The sequence below is a fragment of the Pungitius pungitius genome, chromosome 9 (assembly GCF_949316345.1).
Source record: "Pungitius pungitius chromosome 9, fPunPun2.1, whole genome shotgun sequence".
In the NCBI taxonomy this organism is placed as follows: Eukaryota; Metazoa; Chordata; class Actinopteri; order Perciformes; family Gasterosteidae; genus Pungitius; species Pungitius pungitius.
In genome coordinates this window covers 1,582,661-1,606,399 of record NC_084908.1, presented here as the reverse complement: position 1 = coordinate 1,606,399, position 23,739 = coordinate 1,582,661, and the positions used below count along the sequence as shown (strand labels likewise).

General features: G+C 42.3%; 2 protein-coding genes across 2 annotated transcripts in view; one reads left to right on the top strand and one right to left on the bottom strand.

The window, feature by feature from the left end:
• LOC119218307 (zeta-sarcoglycan) overlaps positions 1 to 23,739 on the top strand; it is a 217,066-nt gene that overhangs the window by 67,428 nt on the left and 125,899 nt on the right. The gene's annotated exons all lie outside the window — the stretch shown is intronic.
• Positions 240 to 3,834, bottom strand: LOC134102895 (uncharacterized). The gene is made up of 6 exons (XM_062564737.1): positions 3,801 to 3,834; positions 3,315 to 3,650; positions 3,039 to 3,218; positions 980 to 1,084; positions 837 to 880; positions 240 to 467 (listed from the first exon to the last, which is right to left on the bottom strand). The coding sequence occupies exons 1-6, from the start codon at positions 3,832 to 3,834 to the stop codon at positions 393 to 395; spliced, it is 774 nt and encodes a 257-aa protein (XP_062420721.1). The 3' UTR covers positions 240 to 392.

The following is a 23,739-nucleotide window of genomic DNA, read 5'->3' as shown; positions in this document are numbered from 1 at the left end:
AGCTGTATTTAGATGTGTACACAATTTCTTGCACTACAATGATGGTAATACTTTAATGAATAAGGTAAAGTGAGTGTGTGCCACTGTGAGGGTAGTATGATATAGTTCTGACGTTACATTTTCTAATTTGTATTTTTCTTTTTTTGCAATCTGTACTTTCTGAAGTATTTTTGAAATGTGAATTTGCAGTTTTGTTGGAACGGTTGGAAATGAAAGCTATTTAATGCTGTTTTTTTTTTTTTTTATCCGATTGATCAATTAATCGAATAAATAATCAACCGATTATTTAAAATAATCATTAGTTGCAGCCCTACAGAATTTTTATTTTATCTTTCGACACTTATCTTTCAGCCATATTTTATTGATGCAATAGCTCCTGCTGCAGAGATTCTTCAAATAGGGGACGTAGACTGTCCCTCCTCTTTGTCGGGTGTTATGGGGCCGTTATTGGTAGACTCCATCAGGACCTGCAGCCGAGAAACATTGTTTTATTATTGTTATTAAATTAGTCCCAAATGAAACAGAGTGAAATAAAATGCATATTAATAGAATGTAGTTGATATTGAAACATAACACATTGCTGCAAAGTGTCAACAAAGCAAAGATATTTGCAAAAATATATTAAAATTAGTCTTTAAAGTACATTCACGTTAATGCAGGCTGGCGGATATAAATAAATATGCCATGAATAGTGATGTGACAGCTCCTGAAGCAGTGATCATTTAAAGCTGTGGCATAGATATGTAGACTGCCACACCGTCTGTACTTCTACTCTCTATTCTACTGTGGAGGAGTCCATAGAACCATTAGACACGATTTCAGAGCCAAAAACGTACCTCTTGTGCGTCTTTGTTTGCTGCATCAGCACCTGACACAACATCTGTAACCACATAAGACACAGTTTGTTAATACATCTGGAAGGAAGCCTGACTGGAGCAGCCACATATTTACATGGTGTGTTTTAATTTGTGAGTCTTACTCGATTGTTGTTTCATCGTCTTCTTCACCAGCTTGAGTGAGACCATCAGCATGGTAACTACAACAAGAACACCTGTAACACCTACAACCCAATACAGAACAGAGCCTGGACAAAGACAGAAAGAGGACGGATGTGAAAAAGATCAGTCACACTTCATGCTACTTACACAGCAAATTTCATAGAGTTAAATATCCTCTGTCAGATTCACATTTTAACTCTATCCCAATCTTGTCAGTGTTAAATCAGCACTCAACGAAGTGTTAACAATTGAACTTGGAATACGTGTCAAAAATAAATCTGCTCATTTTTAAATACAACGTAATTTAGCTCATGAACTGCATCTTTTGATCTCTAGGAGGCAGACATGAAGCTGGAAAACGTTATAATCCATGAATAAAGTGGGGCTGACAGTATCTGTATGTGAGCATGACAAATCTATTGCATTGACATGTGTATTTATATGAAAACTTAATAAATAAATAAATTAACAAATGATAAATACAGTCAATGTACATATAAGCCGCACCACCTACATTTAGAACTAAAGATGTGTACATACACTCACCGGCCACTTTATTAGGTACACCTGTCCAACTGCTCGTTAACAATTCATTTCTAAGCAGCCAATCACATGGCGGCAACTCAGTGCATTTAGGCATGTAGACATTGTCAAGACAATCTCCTGCAGTTCAAACCGAGCATCAGTATGGGGAAGAAAGGTGATTTGAGTGACTTTGAACGTGGCATGATTGTTGGTGCCAGAAGGGCTGGTCTGAGTATTTCCGAAACTGCTAATCTACTGGGATTTTCACGCACAACCATCTCTAGGGTTTACAGAGAATGGTCCGAAAAAGAAAAAACATCCAGTGAGCGGCAGTTCTGTGGGCGGAAATGCCTTGTTGATGCCAGAAGTCAGAGGAGAATGGCCAGACTGGTTCGAGCTGATAGAAGGGCAACAGTGACTCAAATAACCACCCGTTACAACCAAGGTGGGCATAAGAGCATCTCTGAACGCACAGTACGTCCAACTTTGAGGCAGATGGGCTACAGCAGCAGAAGACCACACCGGGTGCCACTCCTTTCAGCTAAGAACAGGAAACTGAGGCTACAATTTGCACAAGCTCATCGAAATTGGACAATAGAAGATTGGAAAAACGTTGCCTGGTCTGATGAGTCTCGATTTCTGCTGCGACATTCGGATGGTAGGGTCAGAATTTGGCGTCTACAACATGAAAGCATGGATCCATCCTGCCTTGTATCAACGGTTCAGGCTGGTGGTGGTGGTGTCATGGTGTGGGGAATATTTTCTTGGCACTCTTTGGGCCCCTTGGTACCAATTGAGCATCGTTGCAACGCCACAGCCTACCTGAGTATTGTTGCTGACCATGTCCATCCCTTTATGACCACAATGTACCCAACTTCTGATGGCTACTTTCAGCAGGATAATGCGCCATGTCATAAAGCTGGAATCATCTCAGACTGGTTTCTTGAACATGACAATGAGTTCGCCGTACTCAAATGGCCTCCACAATCACCAGATCTCAATCCAATAGAGCATCTTTGGGATGTGGTGGAACGGGAGATTCGCATCATGGATGTGCAGCCGACAAATCTGCGGCAACTGTGTGATGCCATCATGTCAATATGGACCAAACTCCCTGAGGAATGCTTCCAGCACCTTGTTGAATCTATGCCACGAAGAATTGAGGCAGTTCTGAAGGCAAAAGGGGGTCCAACCCGTTACTAGCATGGGGTACCTAATAAAGTGGCCGGTGAGTGTATATAAGCCCCACGTGTCCACTCAACAGAACAACAGTTCTTCACATTGCCCTCTCCAACGTCTCACCATTGCAGAGCTGCTAAAAACCTTGTAGTGAGATTTTGTCGGGGGGGGGGGGGGGGCATACGTCCGTCGAGGTTGAAGAGGAACCAACGTGGCTTGGACCGAGGTCCGTTTTTCTCAGCATGAGATATTGTATGTGTGCCCTAAGTGTGTGTGTGTAAACATGCAAACACGGAATTCACGGTACTGTAATGTGTTCATGCATGATGCACTCACTAACAGATCCTTGTGCTGGTGCAGCAGGTGTAGTTGTATTGAGGGTGGTGTGTGACGTAGACGTATCAGTAAAAACATCTGAGCTGTTAGAAGACATCGTGGAGCTCGTTGTGACTGCAAATGAGGAGGTGGGAACAACAGTGATAGTTTTTGGAGTCATTCTGGGACTGGAGGACACAGCTGAAAATAACAGAAGACAACATACCAACAATTAAGAAAGTTAGGACTTTTGAGAGAAGTATTTTCTCAATCAGAATATTTAGAGAATAAACTTACCATCCAGGACATTAAGAATCACCTTTATATAAGCGTCTGCTAAACCATGTCTATCCACTCCACAGTAGTATGTTTTGGAGTCTGACTTTTGGAGATTATTGAAGATTGCAAACAAGGTTTTTCCTTTGTTAAATAACTTTATTCTATCTTTATTTATACTTTCTTGATATGCTGCTTTGATGATGATGTGTTGGTCCTCCGTGCATGGACTGGAACAAAAGTACTTGACATTCTTTGTTACATCAGTCCAAACGTTCCAGTCTGAGCAGCTGATTGTCACACTTTGACCAACACGACCCTGTATGAACAGAGACTTAATCTGCACAACACTCAGACCTATAAGAGGAAATAAAGGAGACATTTATAAATAAATCACTTAATAGGTGATTTAGCAAATGAAAGAACAAGCATGTTATTTAAAAACTACAGCATTCATACGCAAGCTTTAAGAGTTACAAATACAGAGAAATCTCCAAAAGTACTCACCTGAAAGAATGCAAAAGAAAGCATAGATTTTCATCTTGTTGAAAACGTCAAAGAATTACAGAGTGCAGAGGGATCGTCTAATCAATGAGCCAAATGTCTTTAACTACTTTAATGTAACTTCTGCTTTCACATCCTTTCCTTTGAACACACGCCCACACACCAGTAGACAAAAAACACATAACCTTTAATAACATTAATAACAATAAAGCATCAAAATCAATCTGAACTCAAACAACTATTCTGCAAATGTAGAAACAAGGTTTACAGTATGTTTGGTCTTTAATAGTGTGTATTGTTAATTACTAATTATAGAAGTATTGTGTAACAATAATAGTATTGTAAAAAGAGATAACCTTATAATAAGTAAATTGTAATACAAGTAATCAACAAGAAGACACATTCATCAGGGCTACAAAGAAAGGAAGACAAGAAACATGAAGACCAGAAAGTTGATCTCGTTTGCTGCTGCTAATGTCTCACTAATTCTAAGGGCTTCTACAACACTTCATGTAGCACTTTATAAAGTGTTAAATGCATTGTAATATAGTCACATCGGTTCTTTGTCACAGCTTCCTCATTTCAGATGGCAGCACTTTATTTTTATTTTTGGACATAGCCGTCAAAATAAAAGAATCACTTGAGAACTCAAGAAAACCAACGTGACACGTCTGCATCATACTTGGCTTTGAGTTCTCGCCGCTTGCTAAGCTTGTATTTCCTCTCTACATCACGGGTGTCACACTCCGGTTCAGGCCAGAACTTGGACCCCAATGCGGGCCACTGACGGGGGGGGTTATTCGTAGCATTGTTGGTCCCGCATGAAGCCTCGCTTGACTGCAGTGCTGCAGCGGTGTGTTTCCCCCGCAGGCCGCTCCATTTGCCTTCCCATCAGTTCAGCTGCAGTGACTCCTCAATGGACAGATATCACTTCTAGTGTCACTAAAGTCTCTCTCCTTCTCTGGAGGCGCTCTTTGTTGTCTTTTTGTGTTTCCTGTAGGATGCACTCTATAGATGATGTTTTTAGGTCTCTTGCAGGAGTAGATAGAGGAGAGAAAAATGGTTCCTGGTAGTTGAGTATTGCTGCTTGAAGTTGATGAAAGTTCACACCTGCAACACTTTTCTCTCTCGACATGTTAAGCATACTCTTAACTCTCCAACACATGCTTCCTGTTCCAGGACCATTAATCAGGGATTCGTTGATTATTTTAGGCGTTTCAACTCCTCGCCAGTCTCAAAGGGCTGTTTGACTACTAAAGAAGTGATAATGAGGCCATGCAGGGTAGTGAGGCTTTGCGTGTGCTGCCCTGAACGTTGCAGAGGCGGCACCAAGACAATGTGGGTAAGGGTCATGTGATGCATCGCCGCTTCGTCCCCGCCGACATGCACGGGCCTGCGTTCTTGTGCGTGAAACAAGTGAGCGCTCCATTTGGTTTGGATTCATATGTACATCCATAAAAAGGCACGTGAGTGGTTTAATCGACACACAGGTTGGTCCGGAGAGAGGCCCGGGACAGACAGAGGGGGCGATGTGTTTTAGAGGGTCTGTGAGGATTGAGAATAAGGAGTGAGCAAAGACAACAAGGTCTGATTGGCATCGGCAAGTTAATGATACATCATCTGTCTCAGTTTAAATTCTTATACAATAAATAATTGTTACCCACACATGCACATTTGTGTTTGGGAATTGGTGAGAATAAATTGGCGGTTGAAGGCTGTGATTTCAAAGCTCCTTTTTTTGGTTGGGCCTGACAGCTCCACTGCTTTGTTCTTCTTTGCATAAGACACAGCCCGTTCGTTAGGGATGTGTAGTTCATGTGGATGGATAGATATTCAAGGAAGGGAAATTCATTGAAATTACAAGACAAAGTGTAGCCGAATCATAGAAACATTCTATTGTGTTAAGAGAAAACAAAATGGCCCCTGGCGTGGTCTGTTCACCGATTTTTGTGCAAATTAATGGGGATTTTGCAGTTAAGGTAGCGTGTGACTGATTAACTGTTCATCAGAGACTTCAAACAGTCTCCGGTTCCTTCACCGCGAGCATTCGGCTGCTCATCTGTCATTTCAACGTTTCTAGGCGTAACCAGTTTATGGGAAGTATCCTGAATGGGCTCAAACCCATCCAGATGAGGTGATGGGACGGGAAGAGGCCAGCGACGGAGGGGGGGGGGGGGGGGACACACCCGTCCCTCGGCAACAACGCCCCCCAGAGAAGCGTTACGAGAACCCGCCTTATTCTCTCTCCTAAGCTGTTGTGGTAACACACATTTGCGGAATAGTTCGAGGTGATTAAGTGTCATAAGTGCAAGAATGAACTTCTTGTTTCCTTGTGCTTAATCGTTCTGTTTTGTGGAGCTTTATAGAGAGAGGAAGTAACAACGAGACATCAAATGCATTGAATTCCACCTCAGTGTTGAATCTGTGGCGCACTGCCACAGATTCAACACCGGCTGACACACGTTGCGTTTGGTGTATATATATACACTCACCGGCCACTTTATTAGGTACCCCATGCTAGTAACGGGTTGGACCCCCTTTTGCCTTCAGAACTGCCTCAATTCTTCGTGGCATAGATTCAACAAGGTGCTGGAAGCATTCCTCAGGGAGTTTGGTCCATATTGACATGATGGCATCACACAGTTGCCGCAGATTTGTCGGCTGCACATCCATGATGCGAATCTCCCGTTCCACCACATCCCAAAGATGCTCTATTGGATTGAGATCTGGTGATTGTGGAGGCCATTTGAGTACAGCGAACTCATTGTCATGTTCAAGAAACCAGTCTGAGATGATTCCAGCTTTATGACATGGCGCATTATCCTGCTGAAAGTAGCCATCAGAAGTTGGGTACATTGTGGTCATAAAGGGATGGACATGGTCAGCAACAATACTCAGGTAGGCTGTGGCGTTGCAACGATGCTCAATTGGTACCAAGGGGCCCAAAGAGTGCCAAGAAAATATTCCCCACACCATGACACCACCACCACCAGCCTGAACCGTTGATACAAGGCAGGATGGATCCATGCTTTCATGTTGTAGACGCCAAATTCTGACCCTACCATCCGAATGTCGCAGCAGAAATCGAGACTCATCAGACCAGGCAACGTTTTTCCAATCTTCTATTGTCCAATTTCGATGAGCTTGTGCAAATTGTAGCCTCAGTTTCCTGTTCTTAGCTGAAAGGAGTGGCACCCGGTGTGGTCTTCTGCTGCTGTAGCCCATCTGCCTCAAAGTTCGACGTACTGTGCGTTCAGAGATGCTCTTATGCCCACCTTGGTTGTAACGGGTGGTTATTTGAGTCACTGTTGCCCTTCTATCAGCTCGAACCAGTCTGGCCATTCTCCTCTGACCTCTGGCATCAACAAGGCATTTCCGCCCACAGAACTGCCGCTCACTGGATGTTTTTTCTTTTTCGGACCATTCTCTGTAAACCCTAGAGATGGTTGTGCGTGAAAATCCCAGTAGATTAGCAGTTTCTGAAATACTCAGACCAGCCCTTCTGGCACCAACAATCATGCCACGTTCAAAGTCACTCAAATCACCTTTCTTCCCCATACTGATGCTCGGTTTGACCTGCAGGAGATTGTCTTGACAATGTCTACATGCCTAAATGCACTGAGTTGCCGCCATGTGATTGGCTGCTTAGAAATTAAGTGTTAACGAGCAGTTGGACAGGTGTACCTAATAAAGTGGCCGGTGAGTGTATATATATATATATATATATTTTTGTTTTTACCGCTATTTAAATCATGCACTGTATTTGGTCAGCTGTGGGAAACACTGCACCTCATGGCAATCTGTATAGGAGGTATACCTGAGAAAAGACGTTTATAGATTTGATCTCTTTCCTGATTCTGTCTTGAATATACTATTAAAACAGATTTTGGGTCACATAAAAGCTTAAAATTTAATCTGCTGTATCAATACAATTTCAATGGGATTTTAGTTACTTTAACAAACAAATGAATTTAACAAACAATTCAAGTTTTCTGTTTTTTCTAAAAGTTTTATTAACACAGGTTATAAAAGCTTAGTACTAAAGAAGAAACTATTAAAAAAGAATATATTGAGACTGCAAAGCGCGAGTAAATATGATGTGGTCGTCCTACAGGAGAACCGCCTCAGAAAAAAATGATTGACACCACTTCCAGAAACAGGTGGGGCGTTGCAATCGGGCGGCTCAAGATCGATAGACTACTTTTTAAATTGTTCATCATTCCTTGTGGGACTCAAGGATTACCCTTAATCCTAATTCTGACTAACCGTATTTGTACCCAAAATAGATGGTTCCTCCGTTCCTCCAATGCCGAGCGCCAGATGGTGATCATTTGCGTCAGTTGCCAGACAATATGTCAGACAGACGCTTCCCCTCTTCTGTCACAACATAATGTATCATGCATTATGAATGAATAATTATTTTCACAAACAATTGACTGCCAGCTGTTTTAAAGGCAGCTGACTTGTGCTTTACAGCTCGTACCCGATCACCAGGTCTTACAGGGGAGGATGGAAAACTTTGACCAAGCACATTTCTATTCCTCACATGGACCATTTTGATTTGTTTGTGAAAATACTTCACGGAAAGGATCACGGACCTCTGCTGAATGCTGGAGTGTCTTCTACCAAAACCCCCGAACCCCTACACGAGCCTCTCAAGGATCAATAGTGTTTGCACATCATTTAATAGCAACCGTTTGTCGCTGTAGTGGAAACTGCTCATTTGATCTTTTATCTTTTTTTCCCCTCTGGGATACAGCGTTAAGGCCTCAGACTTTTTACGTACCCAATAAACAACCTACAGACATTCTGTTCACTAAGCAAACAATTCCATTCGTTTTTTTCCTGCTCTTCTGTTGACGTTTTGCTTCCATCTGACATTAAAAACCACCAAACCTTTTAAAAGGACTTTACCCGACTCGATTTCTGAAATATTGTGCCGTCTTTTACCGCCGTTATTGTTCCTATGGTGACAAGATTCCTGCCTCTAGCTTTACCCTCATCTGCATTTAAGAAAACGCGTTTTGGAGTCTGTTATCAACTCAAACCACAAAACCTCCACATGATGAAGACTATTTTGCAGTGTGTGCATGTTTGTGAGTGTGTGACATTGACTTAATCAAATTGCACTGCAGTGCAGACGACCTTCACTTTTTTCTACCTGCGGGAATGGAATTTGGGTGAATTCAGTGTCAAAATGACTCACACACTCTGAATCATGCAAATACCTTTTGTCAAGTGGACAGTACACCCATCAGTAAAAGAAGCCTGTCCTCAGATGGGTTCTAATACACTGACAAACGGCATGCTGGATTTCGTGATTGAATGAGGGAAGGATTTAAAAAAATGTTTTAAGGACAATATATTGGACTGCAGTCTACTTTGGGAATAATGCAACAAAAAAAACCCCCACTAAACAAAGAAGTTCAAGCCAGCATGTTATTTTGTGATTCAGTTAAGAAGCACATTACGAGGCGGCTTTTTTAGTGGGCAGATAAAGACGGCCTGCTGTGACTTAATCGCTGGTTAGACAGCTTTCCCTATTGATATTTTCCCCTTTTCTAGTTGTTCCCCAGGGCTCGGCTTATCGTCCTCCTTGTAAGCCGTTGTGGCTTCTTCAACAATTCAGTTATGTGGACGCAGCACTGCTAATCGATAGCCAATAACGCCAGATCAGTTGAGCTTACAGAGCAATCTGGCTCCATGAAGTCCCGTATCATCAGAGGAGCTCACGGTTGTTTGTGTGCGTTTGCCAGTAATACCAGCGTGCCGACCTGATGAATATCAACAACTTCAAGCCCCGATAAACTGAGCAAAGTAATCGATACATTTACTTCATCTGCATTCTTCTCTGTTGTTTTTGTTTCTAAGCCGAATGGAAAATAATTTAATAAGTCATGAGTGATGTAAAAGTCAAGCAGGAGGTCAAATACACAGGTATGATCCAAGAAGATTGAGTGACAGACGTTCCTTTCCTCGAGTCATTCTGCTCTCCACATGTGATACTTCTATACAGACAATTATCACTCGTTTAGCAAAAGACTAAACATATTATACCATTACAGTTGCTGTGCTGCTCACTGCACCAACTCCTCTCACTTCTCCCCCCCCCCCCCCTCTTCCTCTTTCTCTCCATCTTCTACTTCTTCACTCTCCCTCACGTCACTCAGCCTTCTTGCATACGATCTGTGCTTTGGGGGCTCTGCGTCTCTCTGGCTCCTGGGGGAGGTTACTTGAGTTGACAAGGCCACTAGCAGTGCCTCGTCACGCCACCTTGATGTTGTGCCAGTGTGTGTGTGTGTGTGTTTGTCTGGACCAGGTGTGTGTGGAATCGGGTCGGCAGGGTTGGATGCAGACGCTTGCCACTGTCGGTCTGCTAGTGTGTCTCTTTTCCAGTGATTAATATGAATTTGACAGGACAAAGGGTTCTTTCATAAATCCCTCCATCCCGAAGTAATACACGCTAAAAACCTCCATGTGCCGCTCATCTTTGAATAGATGTGCGATTAATCAAGCAAAGGCACCAAATTAGTTTTTGATGAATCGCCAATTCTACGTGGATTTATTGACTGAGGGATGACTGCCTCACCCCAGTTGTCTTTATTCTTCAGTTGCTCTAAATGCCCAAACAAGCCGAGGCAGAGGCCTCAGCACACAGCAGAAAATGAGGTGCTAAACGCCGGCGCTGGCACCCACTGCGCTGCGGTGTCACACTGCATTTTCCCTGCTCTCACACTCTGTCCCGTCACGCTTTCCTAAAATATAGCAAAAAGAAACAAACCAAGCACCAAAGTGGCTCGGAGCTAAAAAAAGAAAAAGAAAGCTCTTTTTTTTCTTAATTCCCCATGAGCCTCCCTCCCTCTGCTTATTCATCTTGCCCTTCCTTACCTCAGTTTCTCAATCAACCCCCCCCCCCTCTCCCTTTGGCTCCTCCTCTCCCTCCCAACTGGCATCTTCCTCCTTCACTCTTTTTATCCTCCTTCCTCTGAATCATTAATGCCTGCCATGTCATGATCCGTGTGGATGTGAGTTGTGTTCAGAGTGATTATCCCTTCTTACTGCGTTCACTTGATCTTCCACTTGCTGCTGCACGCGGGCAGCAAACCCCCGACTTCTAACACAGCTTATCATGAAATATTCACTAAAAGGCTCAAATTAACATAAAGTGATGTGTAAATGTGTAGATGTAGTTGCACACAGCCGTGCTTTCTCTTGCTGCATCTCCCTTTCCACTCAGTTATTGCTTAGAATCTATTCATGTGTGTCATCAAACTAACCTAACTACAGCAAAACTTGACACTCTTCTGTGTGTGTGTGTGTGTGTGTGTGTGTGTGTGTGTGTGTGTGTGTGTGTGTGTGTGTGTGTCACTAAGCCTCGCCTGGAGTGAACCATTGCAGATTTTACCGCAGCACATTATGCAACAGCCTACATTCTCCAATGGGACCATGTCGCCTCTGGTGGTCTTGCTCAGCCCTTCAGAGCTTGTATCTGGTCATCTACACAGTGGGCACATGGAAATACAACAATGCCCCACTCTAATGGCCCCACTGCCCTAGCTAAGCAGGAAAAAAGGGGAAGCTGTCATAAGTTAGACATGAACCAGCGCTTATTGTGAATTAGTTTCACTTTGTTGCAACTCGGGTGGAAAGTGTGTGTGTGGGGGTGTGGGTGTGTGTGTGTGTGTGTGTGTGTGTGTGTGTGTGCTTGTGACATTGCAAGACGCGATAACTCGACTGCTAATCAAATCACCGACAGCCTGCTGGTCAAAGGCAAGCCTATTGCTATTGGTGTTGTTTTTAAAGCCTTTTAGATAATACACACACCATCACAACATTGCTTTCTCTTTCTCTTTTTCTTTTTGTCAAAAAGATTGCTTTTATTTTGTGGGATCAATATCCATTGTTTTGTGACGTATGAACAGAATCGTAACTAATCGGGACAGATTTTTTTATTCAGCCCAAAAAGATGGAAAGGAGTCAGTTTTTAATGTATTTGCGCAAATGAAAAAAAACCTGAAATAAAGATTCCCATAATGTGAGTTTAATTTTCCACCTACACGAATGCCCACTCCAAGTCACCCAGTGTGCAGAGACAGGTTGAGCTGCAGTCTTACATAAGAGCGTACAACATCCAAGAAACGTCTGTGTTACTGGGGAGGGAAAAGGACCAATGGATGGAAGACAAGAGAGAGATGCAGAATAGGACAGAAATAATAGAGGGATAATAATCATAAAAGAGGAGGATGGATTCAAGAGGAGTTATGACAGACGCTCCCTAGAAAGTGAATATTTCCGGTCATAGCGCAAATGAAACTTTTGGCCAGCTCAATCAATCCATATTTCGTTGGGAAATCACGCTCTGCCAGACTCAAATGTTCAATCAGGAGGCCTTTTTGCTCGTTTTTTTTTTTTTTGTGTCTTTTTTTTGTCCTCAACGTTGATTGAGGAGCGGCTCCCCCGACAACGCTGAGCATCGTTCCGTCTTCGCCGCAGAAAAAAAGAAAGAAAGCCAAGTAAGACAAAAGTCATTTGAGTGTCTGCGGAAGCAGTAGGCGTCACTTCAACAGCAACTCTGATGGATTCAGTACTGCTGTTGACATCAGTGAACATCGGGGCAACTTTCCACTACGTATCGGTCTGCTAACGCGACGTGAACGCAAACCCTGGTGAGAGCCATAAATAAGACGGATGGGGATCCAGGGGTAATGATGACGGGGAAGATGAGGAAATGATCCCATCCAGACCGGGGAGAACAGCAGAGGAAGGAGGTCGTAGGTCGCAAGTCGTGGGAAGAGCTGGAAATGCAGACAGCTAGACGACGTAGGCAGGAGGTGGAAGCCATGGAGAAGAGGCTGAGCAAACAGCATTTCATGGTCTTAAAAGAAGCAACAATCACTTGGAAGAATCATTTGCCCTTGCTCGGTCTGCTGAAGGAGAACAGCATTGATCCCTTAAATCACAAAGCACACCATGTCCTCTTTGCATTAAACAGGAAAGCTTTGTCTTTTGTACATAGACTGAGTAGCATGTAAAGCATCTTTCAAACTGATATTGTTCTTTGTGTGTGTGTCTGCCTGCGTGTGTATGCATTCAATTTAAAGTTGATTCTTTTTTTTGTCTTCTGAAAAGTTGTGCTCAGTGATTTCCCAGCCCTTCAGTCAGTGTCTTTTGTTGAAAAGTCAGCTAAATCTCTGCTTAATGTGTAACTTTTTAACATTAAACAAAAGTGCCATGCATATGTGTGTGTGTGTGTTTCTCTGTCTGTCCACCCAATTAAACGGACGAGTGTGTTCCTTCGGCACACTTTGCTGTCAAACTTCCTATAATCCCTTTAAGGCGGCATCTCACCGCAGCAGCTGACCAGATATCTGTGTCTCCTTTCTCTCCAGCTTCCTTTTTGATCCGCTCAAAACACACGCGCGCACACACACACGCACCTGTCCCCCTCCATGTGTTCAAATCCCTAGCTGTGATCATATCTGCATCGCTTAATGTCAGCGCATTGGGCTGTTACCTGTCTCTCCTTTCGTTGGCTCGTGGTCCTGTTGCCTGAGTGGACGATTCATGTTTGGGACGTTCTGATTGTCCTTGATGGAGGGACTGAGGCAGCTACAAAAGCACTTATTAACAGGCTGCCCCACCCGTCCCCGACCTTCTGTTTACAATGGGAAATAACTCGGCACCTCACCTGAAATCTCTCCATTCACTCTAATGTGAAAATGGGTCCTGACGCAGGAAATGGGCTCCATTCAAAATAATTTATAGCAACGCGGATCTTTTGACCCCCTGTTTGCTTATCGTTACGACGACTCCACTTGAAATAAACGGTTTTGTCCGAACACTCTGTTCTCACTTTGTCTCTCTCCCTCTCAACAAGATGACCATGGAAAGCAATTTCCTGGATCTCACACATGTCAGACTTCATGGACATTTGTCCAATCGCCCTTAATATGGACACGCTTAGCAAGCCGTATCCAAGTAGAAAGGACGCTCTTGTATAACTACTATATTTCTCTCCAAATAAAGATCAAGATTAAAGATGTTCTTTAATTAATAATAATGTTGTTCATTGCATGCAGCAGGAGCTTCCGTCCACCCTGAGCTTGCATCTCCATCCACAGCCTCAGCACCCCCCCCCCCCCCTCCCCCCCCTTTGTATGCACTGACACAATTGCACAGATCTTGTGATGATTCTTCATTGCTTATCTCTGCTCACTCACCCTTTGTCTAGAGAGGATAATGTGTGGCGTTAGTTCCATCTCCAAGAATGAACTTCCACCACCGTCTCCTTCTTCCTACCCGACTACTCACTTCATAGTCGTCTGATTGGTGCGTATTTACGCCACGGGGGGCTACTCACCAGTACAATATGTTGAATAGTGGGCTCCTTTGAATCCTTGGACTAGTATTTTCGTATATCTTCCCCCTCATCCTCTGGCTTATTCGTTCTCTGTCAAAGCTCAAACTAGTGCAGATGCCGTGGTTGCTTAATACTGGATTGTTGAGAGTTTGATTCTGTGATATCATGTTTTTATGAAAGAGATATTTCATGTCATTTTTTTTCCACACACAGATATTCACCCCAAAGTAGTTTCAAATGAGTCTTAAAGAGTCCACGAAGATCTTTGACTTCACGGTGTCACTCCACATCATTTCACAGTGATTTATACATGAGGAAAATCTACAGATAGCATTTGTAATGTGACAGAAACATTTTAATGTGCTGTCTTGCCATTTGCTCCTCTGCACCTCTCTTAACATATTCGGATTCTTTTCATTCCCTTGTCATTTCTCTCCCTTCCATGTCTTACATACTTAAGTGTGGAGGGTAAAAACCCATCGAATGGGTGCGTGTTGCAACTAAGTAGAACTTTTTCTTTGTTATTCAAACAGAGTTTAATGGGATTTTTCTAAGGATTCTTTTTCTGCAGTAAAGTAACAGTATTAAAAATACTGACATACTAATTAATTTCTTGTCAAAAATTGGATTGCAATACGTAGATGCACAACTAATATCCCTAATCTATACATACATATATTTTTAACTCGGTGTCTCTAGTTTAGTCAACATTTGAGAGGGACCAATTATTGTTATGATATAATACTTGGACTGTAACAGTGGAAAGTTTACAATGGATTAAATCCAAAAGCAAACTCTCACATTTAGGAAAAAATGCAGACAATTACATTATGAAAATCAACATAGCTGATTTGATTAAAAAGACTGGCGGCCACTGATGCATCTGTACCACCTTCCCATTAGAATGTTATTCAAATAAACTAATTTTATTAAGTCCAGTTCAATATCCGTGTCCTTGAATTACCAAGAACTGTTGTGCATTTACTTTCTGCCACAGTAAATCAAGGCTAATTTGTGTTTCTTTTCTACACCCCCCCCCCCCCCCACACACACACATGCAAACAGTTTTTTCTCCTTTATTTTAAGCATTAGAATTCTTTGTTCTCTATTCAGAAAGAAGACGGCCTTCTAGTCAATGTGTCTCAGGCTGCAGGCCACAATCAGCACTTAAGGAAAAGAGAAAAAGGCTTTTATGTATTTTTCTTCCCTTACTCTTAACTTAGGTGTCGGCTGAGAGCTCAAAATGATGTGCATTGCCTGTCAATTTGAGTAAAAGCCAGTGAAACCAAATGGCTTCATTGAAAATCATTGCTTTTTACAAAAGAGATGGAAATATGCATTAAGTTGTATCAAACATTGTCATTTTCACCCTACTCAGGGCAGCTGAAAACTCGAAGCAGTGAGCACATTATAAAAAGCACACAAGGGCAAGACTTACAACACAAGGAGTACACACATCTGTCTCTTTCATGAAAACCCGTCTCTTCTATTGAAACAGCACACAACTTAACCTACAAAACAAAGCAAACACACTTTGTATAAATCCGCTCCAGGTGATCAAACCCTTCACATCAGACCTGTCTGGAAAGAGAGAGGATGAAGGGCAGGAAGAAAAAAAAAGGTGAATCATAATCAAAGAGAGAACGAAACCAAAATATGACACGCTGTCCTTCACGTCTTTTAAGGATTAACGAGATGAGAGAGGCAACGGAAAGGACCAGGGATGTCAGTGTTTGTCTGTGCAGTCATTAACCCTTTGCGTCACAACTCATTCCTCGTAAAGCGTTTTTATATCAAATCTCATGTATTGAGCTTTTCAGGCCTCTGGTTTTTCTCTTCTTTCCCAGCATCCTATCCGGTCTCCGTCAACGTCGGGTTGAGAGACAAAAAACGGGGGTTTACAATAGCGAGCTACAACGTAACACAGCGCGTTGTGCTTTCTGTACGGCTATAAAACTAATTACGTTTTTCTTGCTCAGCCTTTCATTTGCAGTAATTACTTTGATGTATTATAAGTCGCCCAACTGGAGCTTTTTGATTAACCCCAACAGCCTCAATAACTGAGGTGATGGTGGCCTTTTTGCGTGAGCTTACATGCATCCTACTCACTCGGAATTAAAATGAAGAGTAACTTTACCAAGTAATCAATACGCTGCGTAATGACAAGGACAGTGTTCTAGGTCCCCAACCAGCTGCATCCAGGGTCCAGCTACACACTACATGTAAGTTCCCCGTTCAAATTCCAGAGCTGCATGTCCCATGGTATGCTTATCTCTTCATATCTTTAACCAAACCAGGCTACCTATACTTTATTATTCATCACATTACAAAGAAGTAGGTAAACAGGAACAGCACATCTTCACATTCTGTCCCTGTATCACATCAACACTAAAATACACACTGAGGTAAACGACAACAACAGGTGGGCCAATATGAAATATTAGCTGTGCGCTCCCCATCCTGTGTGCAGTCAATATGTGTTGTTCCCAGGCTCCAGTTTTGGGACCCATTCGTCATCTGTTACCTCTAACTTCGTCAAACAATTCTTCCCTGAATGTCTGCAAATCCCAAAAAGACTCTGGTGCGTTATTTATCGTTGTTTTTTCTGAGGGACGAATATGAGCATCACGGAAAATAAATCTGCATTTAAATTTTTTTTCACTGAAATTGTTTAAAGATTAGATTCATGGTTCGGACCACAAGAAAAAAGGGAACAAAATCACATTTAGAAATCACAATAGTAATTGGTAAACACAGATGCCTTTTTTGCTTAATTATATAACATTACAGAGCATTCTTTTCTTTCATTTGATTAACCATAAAAAGTCTAATACTTTTTGATATACCTATAGGTCTCTGTAGTTTTTTTAATAGATTTACAAACATACAATATTTTATTATTGTATGTTTGTATTTTTTGGGAAACCAAACCAAACTCGTCACAAGAAATTACAATGAGATATTATCAGCTGCTACAATATCAAACATGTGGTTTAAATCACTGTAAACAGCTGAAACTGCAGTGTGATCCGTGCTGATCGGACATCCTCTGAACGTCCTGGACGCCAGCGACACTTTCCACGGATACAACGTGGCACAAACGAACCATGTGTGACGTCTGCGTATTTGACCCCACGTGTCCTCCTGCCACTGGGAGCCTGGATCCATTGCATTCCATTTTTACACCAGCATAAACATTTTAATCCATCTTAAATGTATAAGCTAGCTCTAGTTCTGCCTCGTCACTCCAGGCTGTTTTTTTGTAAAACTTCAAATTATTTTTGACCAATTCCCCAATATGTGTGAGACACGAAATGGAGCCTCGGGAGGGGCTGCCATTCTGCTGTGCTGCTTCTTGTCCATATTTGAGTAAGGGGATTTTGTAACGGATTCTCCCGGTGCATCTAAAATACAGTTCCCAACAATGCAGGCACGCAGCATGTCTGGGTATGCAACCGAGACACCGCCATGGAAGGAACACTACGCTGTTATCGCTGCAACACAGTGCTAATGCTCCCTCTTGCTTGCTCTCGCTTAAAACACACACACACACACACACACACACACACACACACTCTGTGTCCAGCCCCTAACCACCTCTTAAGTACCCGTGTCTTTCTAGAAGCACAACCCATTAGATTCCACAGACACAGCTTGTGTGTGTGTGTGTGTGTGTGTGTGTGTGTGTGTGTGTGTGTGTGTGTGTGTGTGTGTGTGTGTGTGTGTGTGTGTGTGTGTGTGTGTGTGTGTGTGTGTGTGTGTGTGTGTGTGTGTGTGTGTGTGTGTGTGTGTGTGTGTGTGTGTGTGTGTGTGTGTGTGTGTGTGTGTGTGTGTGTTTGCATACGAGAGAGAAAAAGACAAACGTATATGCGCCCGGTTGTTTCTTTGTGTATTTCCTGTGTAAGTTGTCCGGATCTGACTGTGTGTGCTTATGAATGACTATTTGCGTGTGTGTGTGTGTGTGTGGCCGATTGTCTTCTGAATACCTAGAACGCCCAAGAGCGGACATGCGTTCTCAGGAGTACGTGAGAAGGTTACTGAGATAAACATTTGTGTTGCATCACACTGAATACCAATAGTAAATAGTGATACATTTCATAGAATGTTATGATGCAGTGGTTGATGAGGTTAGTTAGATAGGTGACATCATCATTAGTCATTCACAATGTCTATGATAGTTATCGTTGATGCGAGCTGAACTCTAAACGATGAAATAAATACAAGCATTTAGCATATAAACAAGCAGCTGACCACATATGGAATATCTTAGAGAGAAATATTCAATAATAGATATTTGGGAAATATCTATTTATTATTATTACAATTCAGAGTCCCTGTAGTTTTTAAAAGTCTGAAATGAATTAGTTTTCTTTTGAGCCATATACGTTCACCAAGTTATTTCACTGCTTTCTGTGAAGGATTCTTTTTTTTTGTCCCTTAGCGTAATTTTATGCTCTCCACATTTTGGCTTCTGAGTGGCTAAGGAGTTACATGGATTTAGTCGGATCCAATAGGCTCATCCGCTTTGAAAGAGTTGTCTGATCCTTTAGGAACAATTGGCCAACCTAATTGGCTCGACCTAAAAAGACAATTCAGATTTTGACTCCTGTCCAGGTTTTGACTTCTGTCGTTTGTCTTCTGTGAGTCCTGCACAAAACAGTGAAACCTTCCATGCTTACTGTCCACGCACTGGGCTCTCGTGTCTCCACGCGTCAGAGCATTAGAGGGACCCTTCCAAGAGATAGTAGAGCACAGAATCACACGCTTAGATGCTATTACTAGTGCAAATACACAACGTAGCTCGCAAACATGTTTTGATTCACGCAGATGTAAGGACACATGGACCAAAGAGCTGGTGTGTTATATCCCCCCCCCCCTATGCAGCCCTATTCCAGCCTGTGCCAGTGTCAACAGGCTCCTGACGGCATTTGATTGTTTAGATTGAGAACCAGGACCCGCTATTGGGACCAGATGTGCCCTCCTCAGACTCTATATTTGGCCCTATTCATCACTGGCGGCTGAAAGAGCGCCGCGAGCAGAGCGGAGAGCAACAGAGAGAAGGATCGCACGGGGGGAAAGGGGGGGTTTTCTCCATCGTCATTGGTTCTTGCGCAAGAGACTCTGCGTGCGCCCATGTACAGTAATGGGTGTCCTCGTAGCCCAGTATTCAGCGATGGGAATCTAATTTGCATGTCCCAGCTGCCATCTGTCTGCAGTCTGTATGTGCTTTCCGTAACCAGTTTAACACCAACGTGGTTGCTCGGGCACTTGAGTACATTAAAATGACTCTTTTATTGCTAATCGGGTTCTGTGCATTGATGGCTTCCCATTTGGCTTTTCTAACTGGATAATTCTGCTCATGTGGCTCACTTCCTGCTATCGTTGGAACTTTTAAGCGAGGTGGATGGGAAGCGATGGATCGAGAGGCACTTTGCCACTAAATAAGAGTGGACAAGGAGCAGCAATGACAGAGACTAGATCCATGGAAACAGACGGAATGAGAAGGAATACAGAGAAAGGAAGAAGATGAAGCTACTCTGTATTTGTTCAACTGTGTGAGGAATCAGGACTGACATTCAACTACCCAAGAAGATTTCTTTCCAGGGTTCGGATCTTTACTGGCAAACACACTTCAAAACCAGCAAAGGCACAAGGGGACAAGGCATGCTGGAGAAAAAAAGCAAGAAGAAAAAGCAAAAGGCCCAGAAACACAAACACCAAAACCCACTAGGACAGCTGCTGTACTATTTAACAGGACTATATAATAAGGACTAATAAACCACGCCATGGATTAAGTGACTGGTTGGGCCTTATATACAGGTGGGGGGGATGATTAACTGAAATCCGGTGTGGGCAAAGGAAGGGCGGGAAACTTAACAAAGACCAGGAGTAAGGTGGCCTGTGAGGGACATGAGTGGACACTAGTGAGTTCTTGTCATCTGTCACACTGCTTTAGAAACATGTTTATGAGCTGTCTCCGCTTCATAATTCAGTACCGTTTACTACCATGTCTAGCAGTGTAGTATCACTTTAAGTATTAAAATCATGATATGTACATTTGTGTATATAATATAACCAATTACATTCGGGACTAAAGGAAAATTGCTTTCACAAAAGCATCTAAACAAAGGCACAGAAAGTACAATCACATATTGGGAAAATGTTTGCAAGTCTGCAACACACTTTTTACAAAACACTACACACTGTTTCTTACTTTAGACACATACGGGCCAGGATGGAAGTGGAAAAATGCCTTTATTTCAAATGCCAATCCCACCTGAAATCAATGCACACACACACACACACCAATCAGTCTGGGCAATATATAAATGATACCCACAAACACACATATGGAAGGAAGAGAGAACTGGGAGAGGAGAATCTTTCTTTAGAATTCTTTTACCAGTTTCTGTGCCCTCAGGCGATTAGGAGGGAAAACACACCTTCGTCAGACACACATTATCGACATTAGGAAAAGTTTGGCAGTGTATAGAAAAACTCTGCTGCCATTGCGTCTCTGACACAGAGCTTGCAGGTGTGCGCCCTTTGTCCTGTTCCGCATCATTCAGGTACAACCACACAGGATTTGATTTCTTTCTCCCAGTGAGTTGTATTTCATAGGATTTGCCCTTGAGCCTCCTCAAAGGTGCACCATCAGCAGGTCATTCTCTGCCCGACAATAACCGCTAACAATTGATATCGATGGACAGTAAATCGTGTTTTTTTTTTTGTGTAAGAAAAAAGAAGACGATCAACATTATTTTGGGAACCTGGATTATTATGTTATTATAATACGCTAGAAACACATTATTTTTCTTGCAACCTTTTCTAAAAATCACTTTCACCGAGCCATGTTGTTTAAAAAAAATCAACAGCTATAAGAAAAAAAACATACATTCACACACCAACGCTGCAAAGTATTCAGGAGATGTTTGCATGAATCATTTAAGGTGTGAGAGGAAAACCGACATCAAAAAGACACGCAGCTCTCTGTTAACTCCAGACCTTCAAAGCCAATTTGTGTTAAGAAATGAATATTAACCTCATCCCGGTCCTCCTTATTAAATTTCAACAAAGCATCTACCGGTGATATCCCAGAGTTCAGTGGGGGAGGTGCAGAATGGTAAATGGAATACGAAATAAGGAAGCACATCTGCTGTTAGAGCACACCCACTGAGAGGCTGAGAGGTTTATGGGGCTACACTGATTACGACACACACACACACACACACACACACAGTATCGTACTTTGAATCGGATGCCGGGAGGAAGACGGTACACCATGAATAGATTTGTCTGTGTGTGCACACAGACTTTCTGGTCTACTATGTGTGTGTGATTGTGTGTGATTGTGTTTTCCTGCCTGTGTGCTGTTGCATGTATGTCTTAGTGTTTGCGCATACAAATGCATGCATGTATGCGTGTAGGGGGAAGATGGCTCTTACTGCAATTCTGATTAAAATAGCGGCGAGCAGATAATGACATTTTCTCTTGTCTCAATAATGCACTAATTAAACAATGAAAGATAACTGGAGAATCGTGTGTGTGTGTGTGTGTGTGTGTGTGTGTGTGTGTGTGTGCAGGCTTATATATGTCTCCTGGTCAAAGCCGTTGTCTTCATCTTATAAGGACACACAGCAGTAAGGGCAAGTCTACCTTCAAAACACACATTCAGTGCGTGTATGTGTGTGTGTGTGTGTGTCATATTTCTGACTAAAGGCCTCACGTTCCAGCGCTTTTCACCCACTTCAGGCGTGTTTTTCGAAACATACGAGTAAAAAAGCGTGGCGTGATATGTTCAAACTAGCCGCATTGAGGAGAAATATTACAATTATTAGCCAATGCATTTCCCCACCACTGATGAAAAAAACACATCAACTTCGTTGCCACTGAATTTTTGTTTTTTCCACTTTGACCTTCATTTGTCGACATGTGCTTATTCTGTAAACCAGTGAAGACACCCCCGATGAATTAGACACTGGTCTGTTAGCTGAATGTTTATACTATTTCCTCAGCATATTTGCATATAAATGAAAGACCTTAACATTGAAGCAGCAGGTGCATATGGAACATATGGATTCTTGCATAAATCAAGCAACAAATACAATGTGTAAAAAATATGGGCCCAAATTTAAGAATGTGATAATTCCTTTGCATGAAATCATTTAGGTGTCGAATGAGGACTGTCGGAAAACAAATGAATAATGTAACGAACATCTAAAACCATATCATTTACAAAACAATGAATTGTTAAAATCTATTGTAATGAAGACTGACAAGTATGAGCATGTGCTGAAGTCTTCATGCCGAGGTGTTCTGCGGACGACCACAAAGCAGTACTTTTGTGAAATGACAGCGGGTGTGATGAAATATTGAGCTGTTCATTTGGATGGCTTGTCTGATTGGACGGGACAGATGTGTACAGCTGCAGAGCTGTGGTGAGGGACTTCTGTGGATATGGTGACGGTAATATAAAGTGATGCGCTAACGCACCAAAATGTCTCATTAAAGACAGTTCAAAGTAGTATTAACTAACTAACAAAGCGGCTTAAACACATTTCCTGCATGAGCAACTATATATGAGTGATAACCTTTAAGGTCTGTGACAGCTTATTTCATCACTACCATGAAAAGAAGCTGCATTGGTTTTCCACTTTAGTGGCGTCTGATCGCGTTGGACCCTGTTGGACTAGACTCACCCGATGAACGGAACAACAGCGCTGCGTACCTGCAGCGCAAAACAAATCGATATAAACAAAAAGCGAATTGGCAAGCGTTGTGACCTGACGTGAATTATTTCTTCACTGGCAGGTGATCTAGCGGCACTGCGTAGGTGGGCGACCGGGTCCCCCTGGTCTAACGCACGCGCTCACTCTCAGAGTGCGACCCCCAGTGGACGTTTTAGGAATAACAGCTACTTTTATAGAAATGCAATTGATGTCTTTCTGTAATTCTCCCAATAGCAAAGTCATCCGGTTGATCCTGTCCTTATACTGAAAGATATGTCAAAGCACTTGGAATTCAATACCAACCCTGTGATGTTAATGAATGATTGAGTCCTTGGAAATGCTCTACGCGGATGATTTGATACGTTTTTATTCCTCTTTATATGTGGTTATATGTATTTATGTACCCAATGCAGCCAAAGCCAAAATCCACCTTTTGGGGTTATTTTCTTTTCTATTTTTGAACAACTTTAACACAGATCAATAATAATCCAATCCAGAACAGGCAGTTTAAAAAGGTTCCAATCATAGTTTTAAAAGTCTAGACCTTTTTTCTATGCCATTGTGAGAAAAGACAGCAAACTTTATAATTTATTTCAGGTATAACAAACTAGATCCATTCCTCCTTTTCCTACCTCTCACAATAAAAGCACAACTAGATATATAAACTACATAACTATTTTACTAACCGCAATACCCTCATTCAGAAAGTATTGAGCATAAAGGAAAGTCAATAAAATAGTTTAGCTTAGGCAAAAAACAATTTATCTCAGACAGATCTCAGGGCCAATTGTATCTATAGTTTTAAACTTGTTTCAAAGTGTTGAAAAATGTCCATCCTCATCATGTTCACTGC

Coding starts and splice junctions, on each gene's coding strand:
- LOC134102895 (XM_062564737.1), bottom strand. CDS start 3,834: ATGAAAATCTATGCTTTCTTTTGCATTCTTTCAG. Junction 881..979: donor GACGATGAAACAACAATCGA/GTAAGACTCACA, acceptor ATGTGGTTACAG/ATGTTGTGTCAGGTGCTGAT. Junction 468..836: donor CAAACAAAGACGCACAAGAG/GTACGTTTTTGG, acceptor TCTCGGCTGCAG/GTCCTGATGGAGTCTACCAA.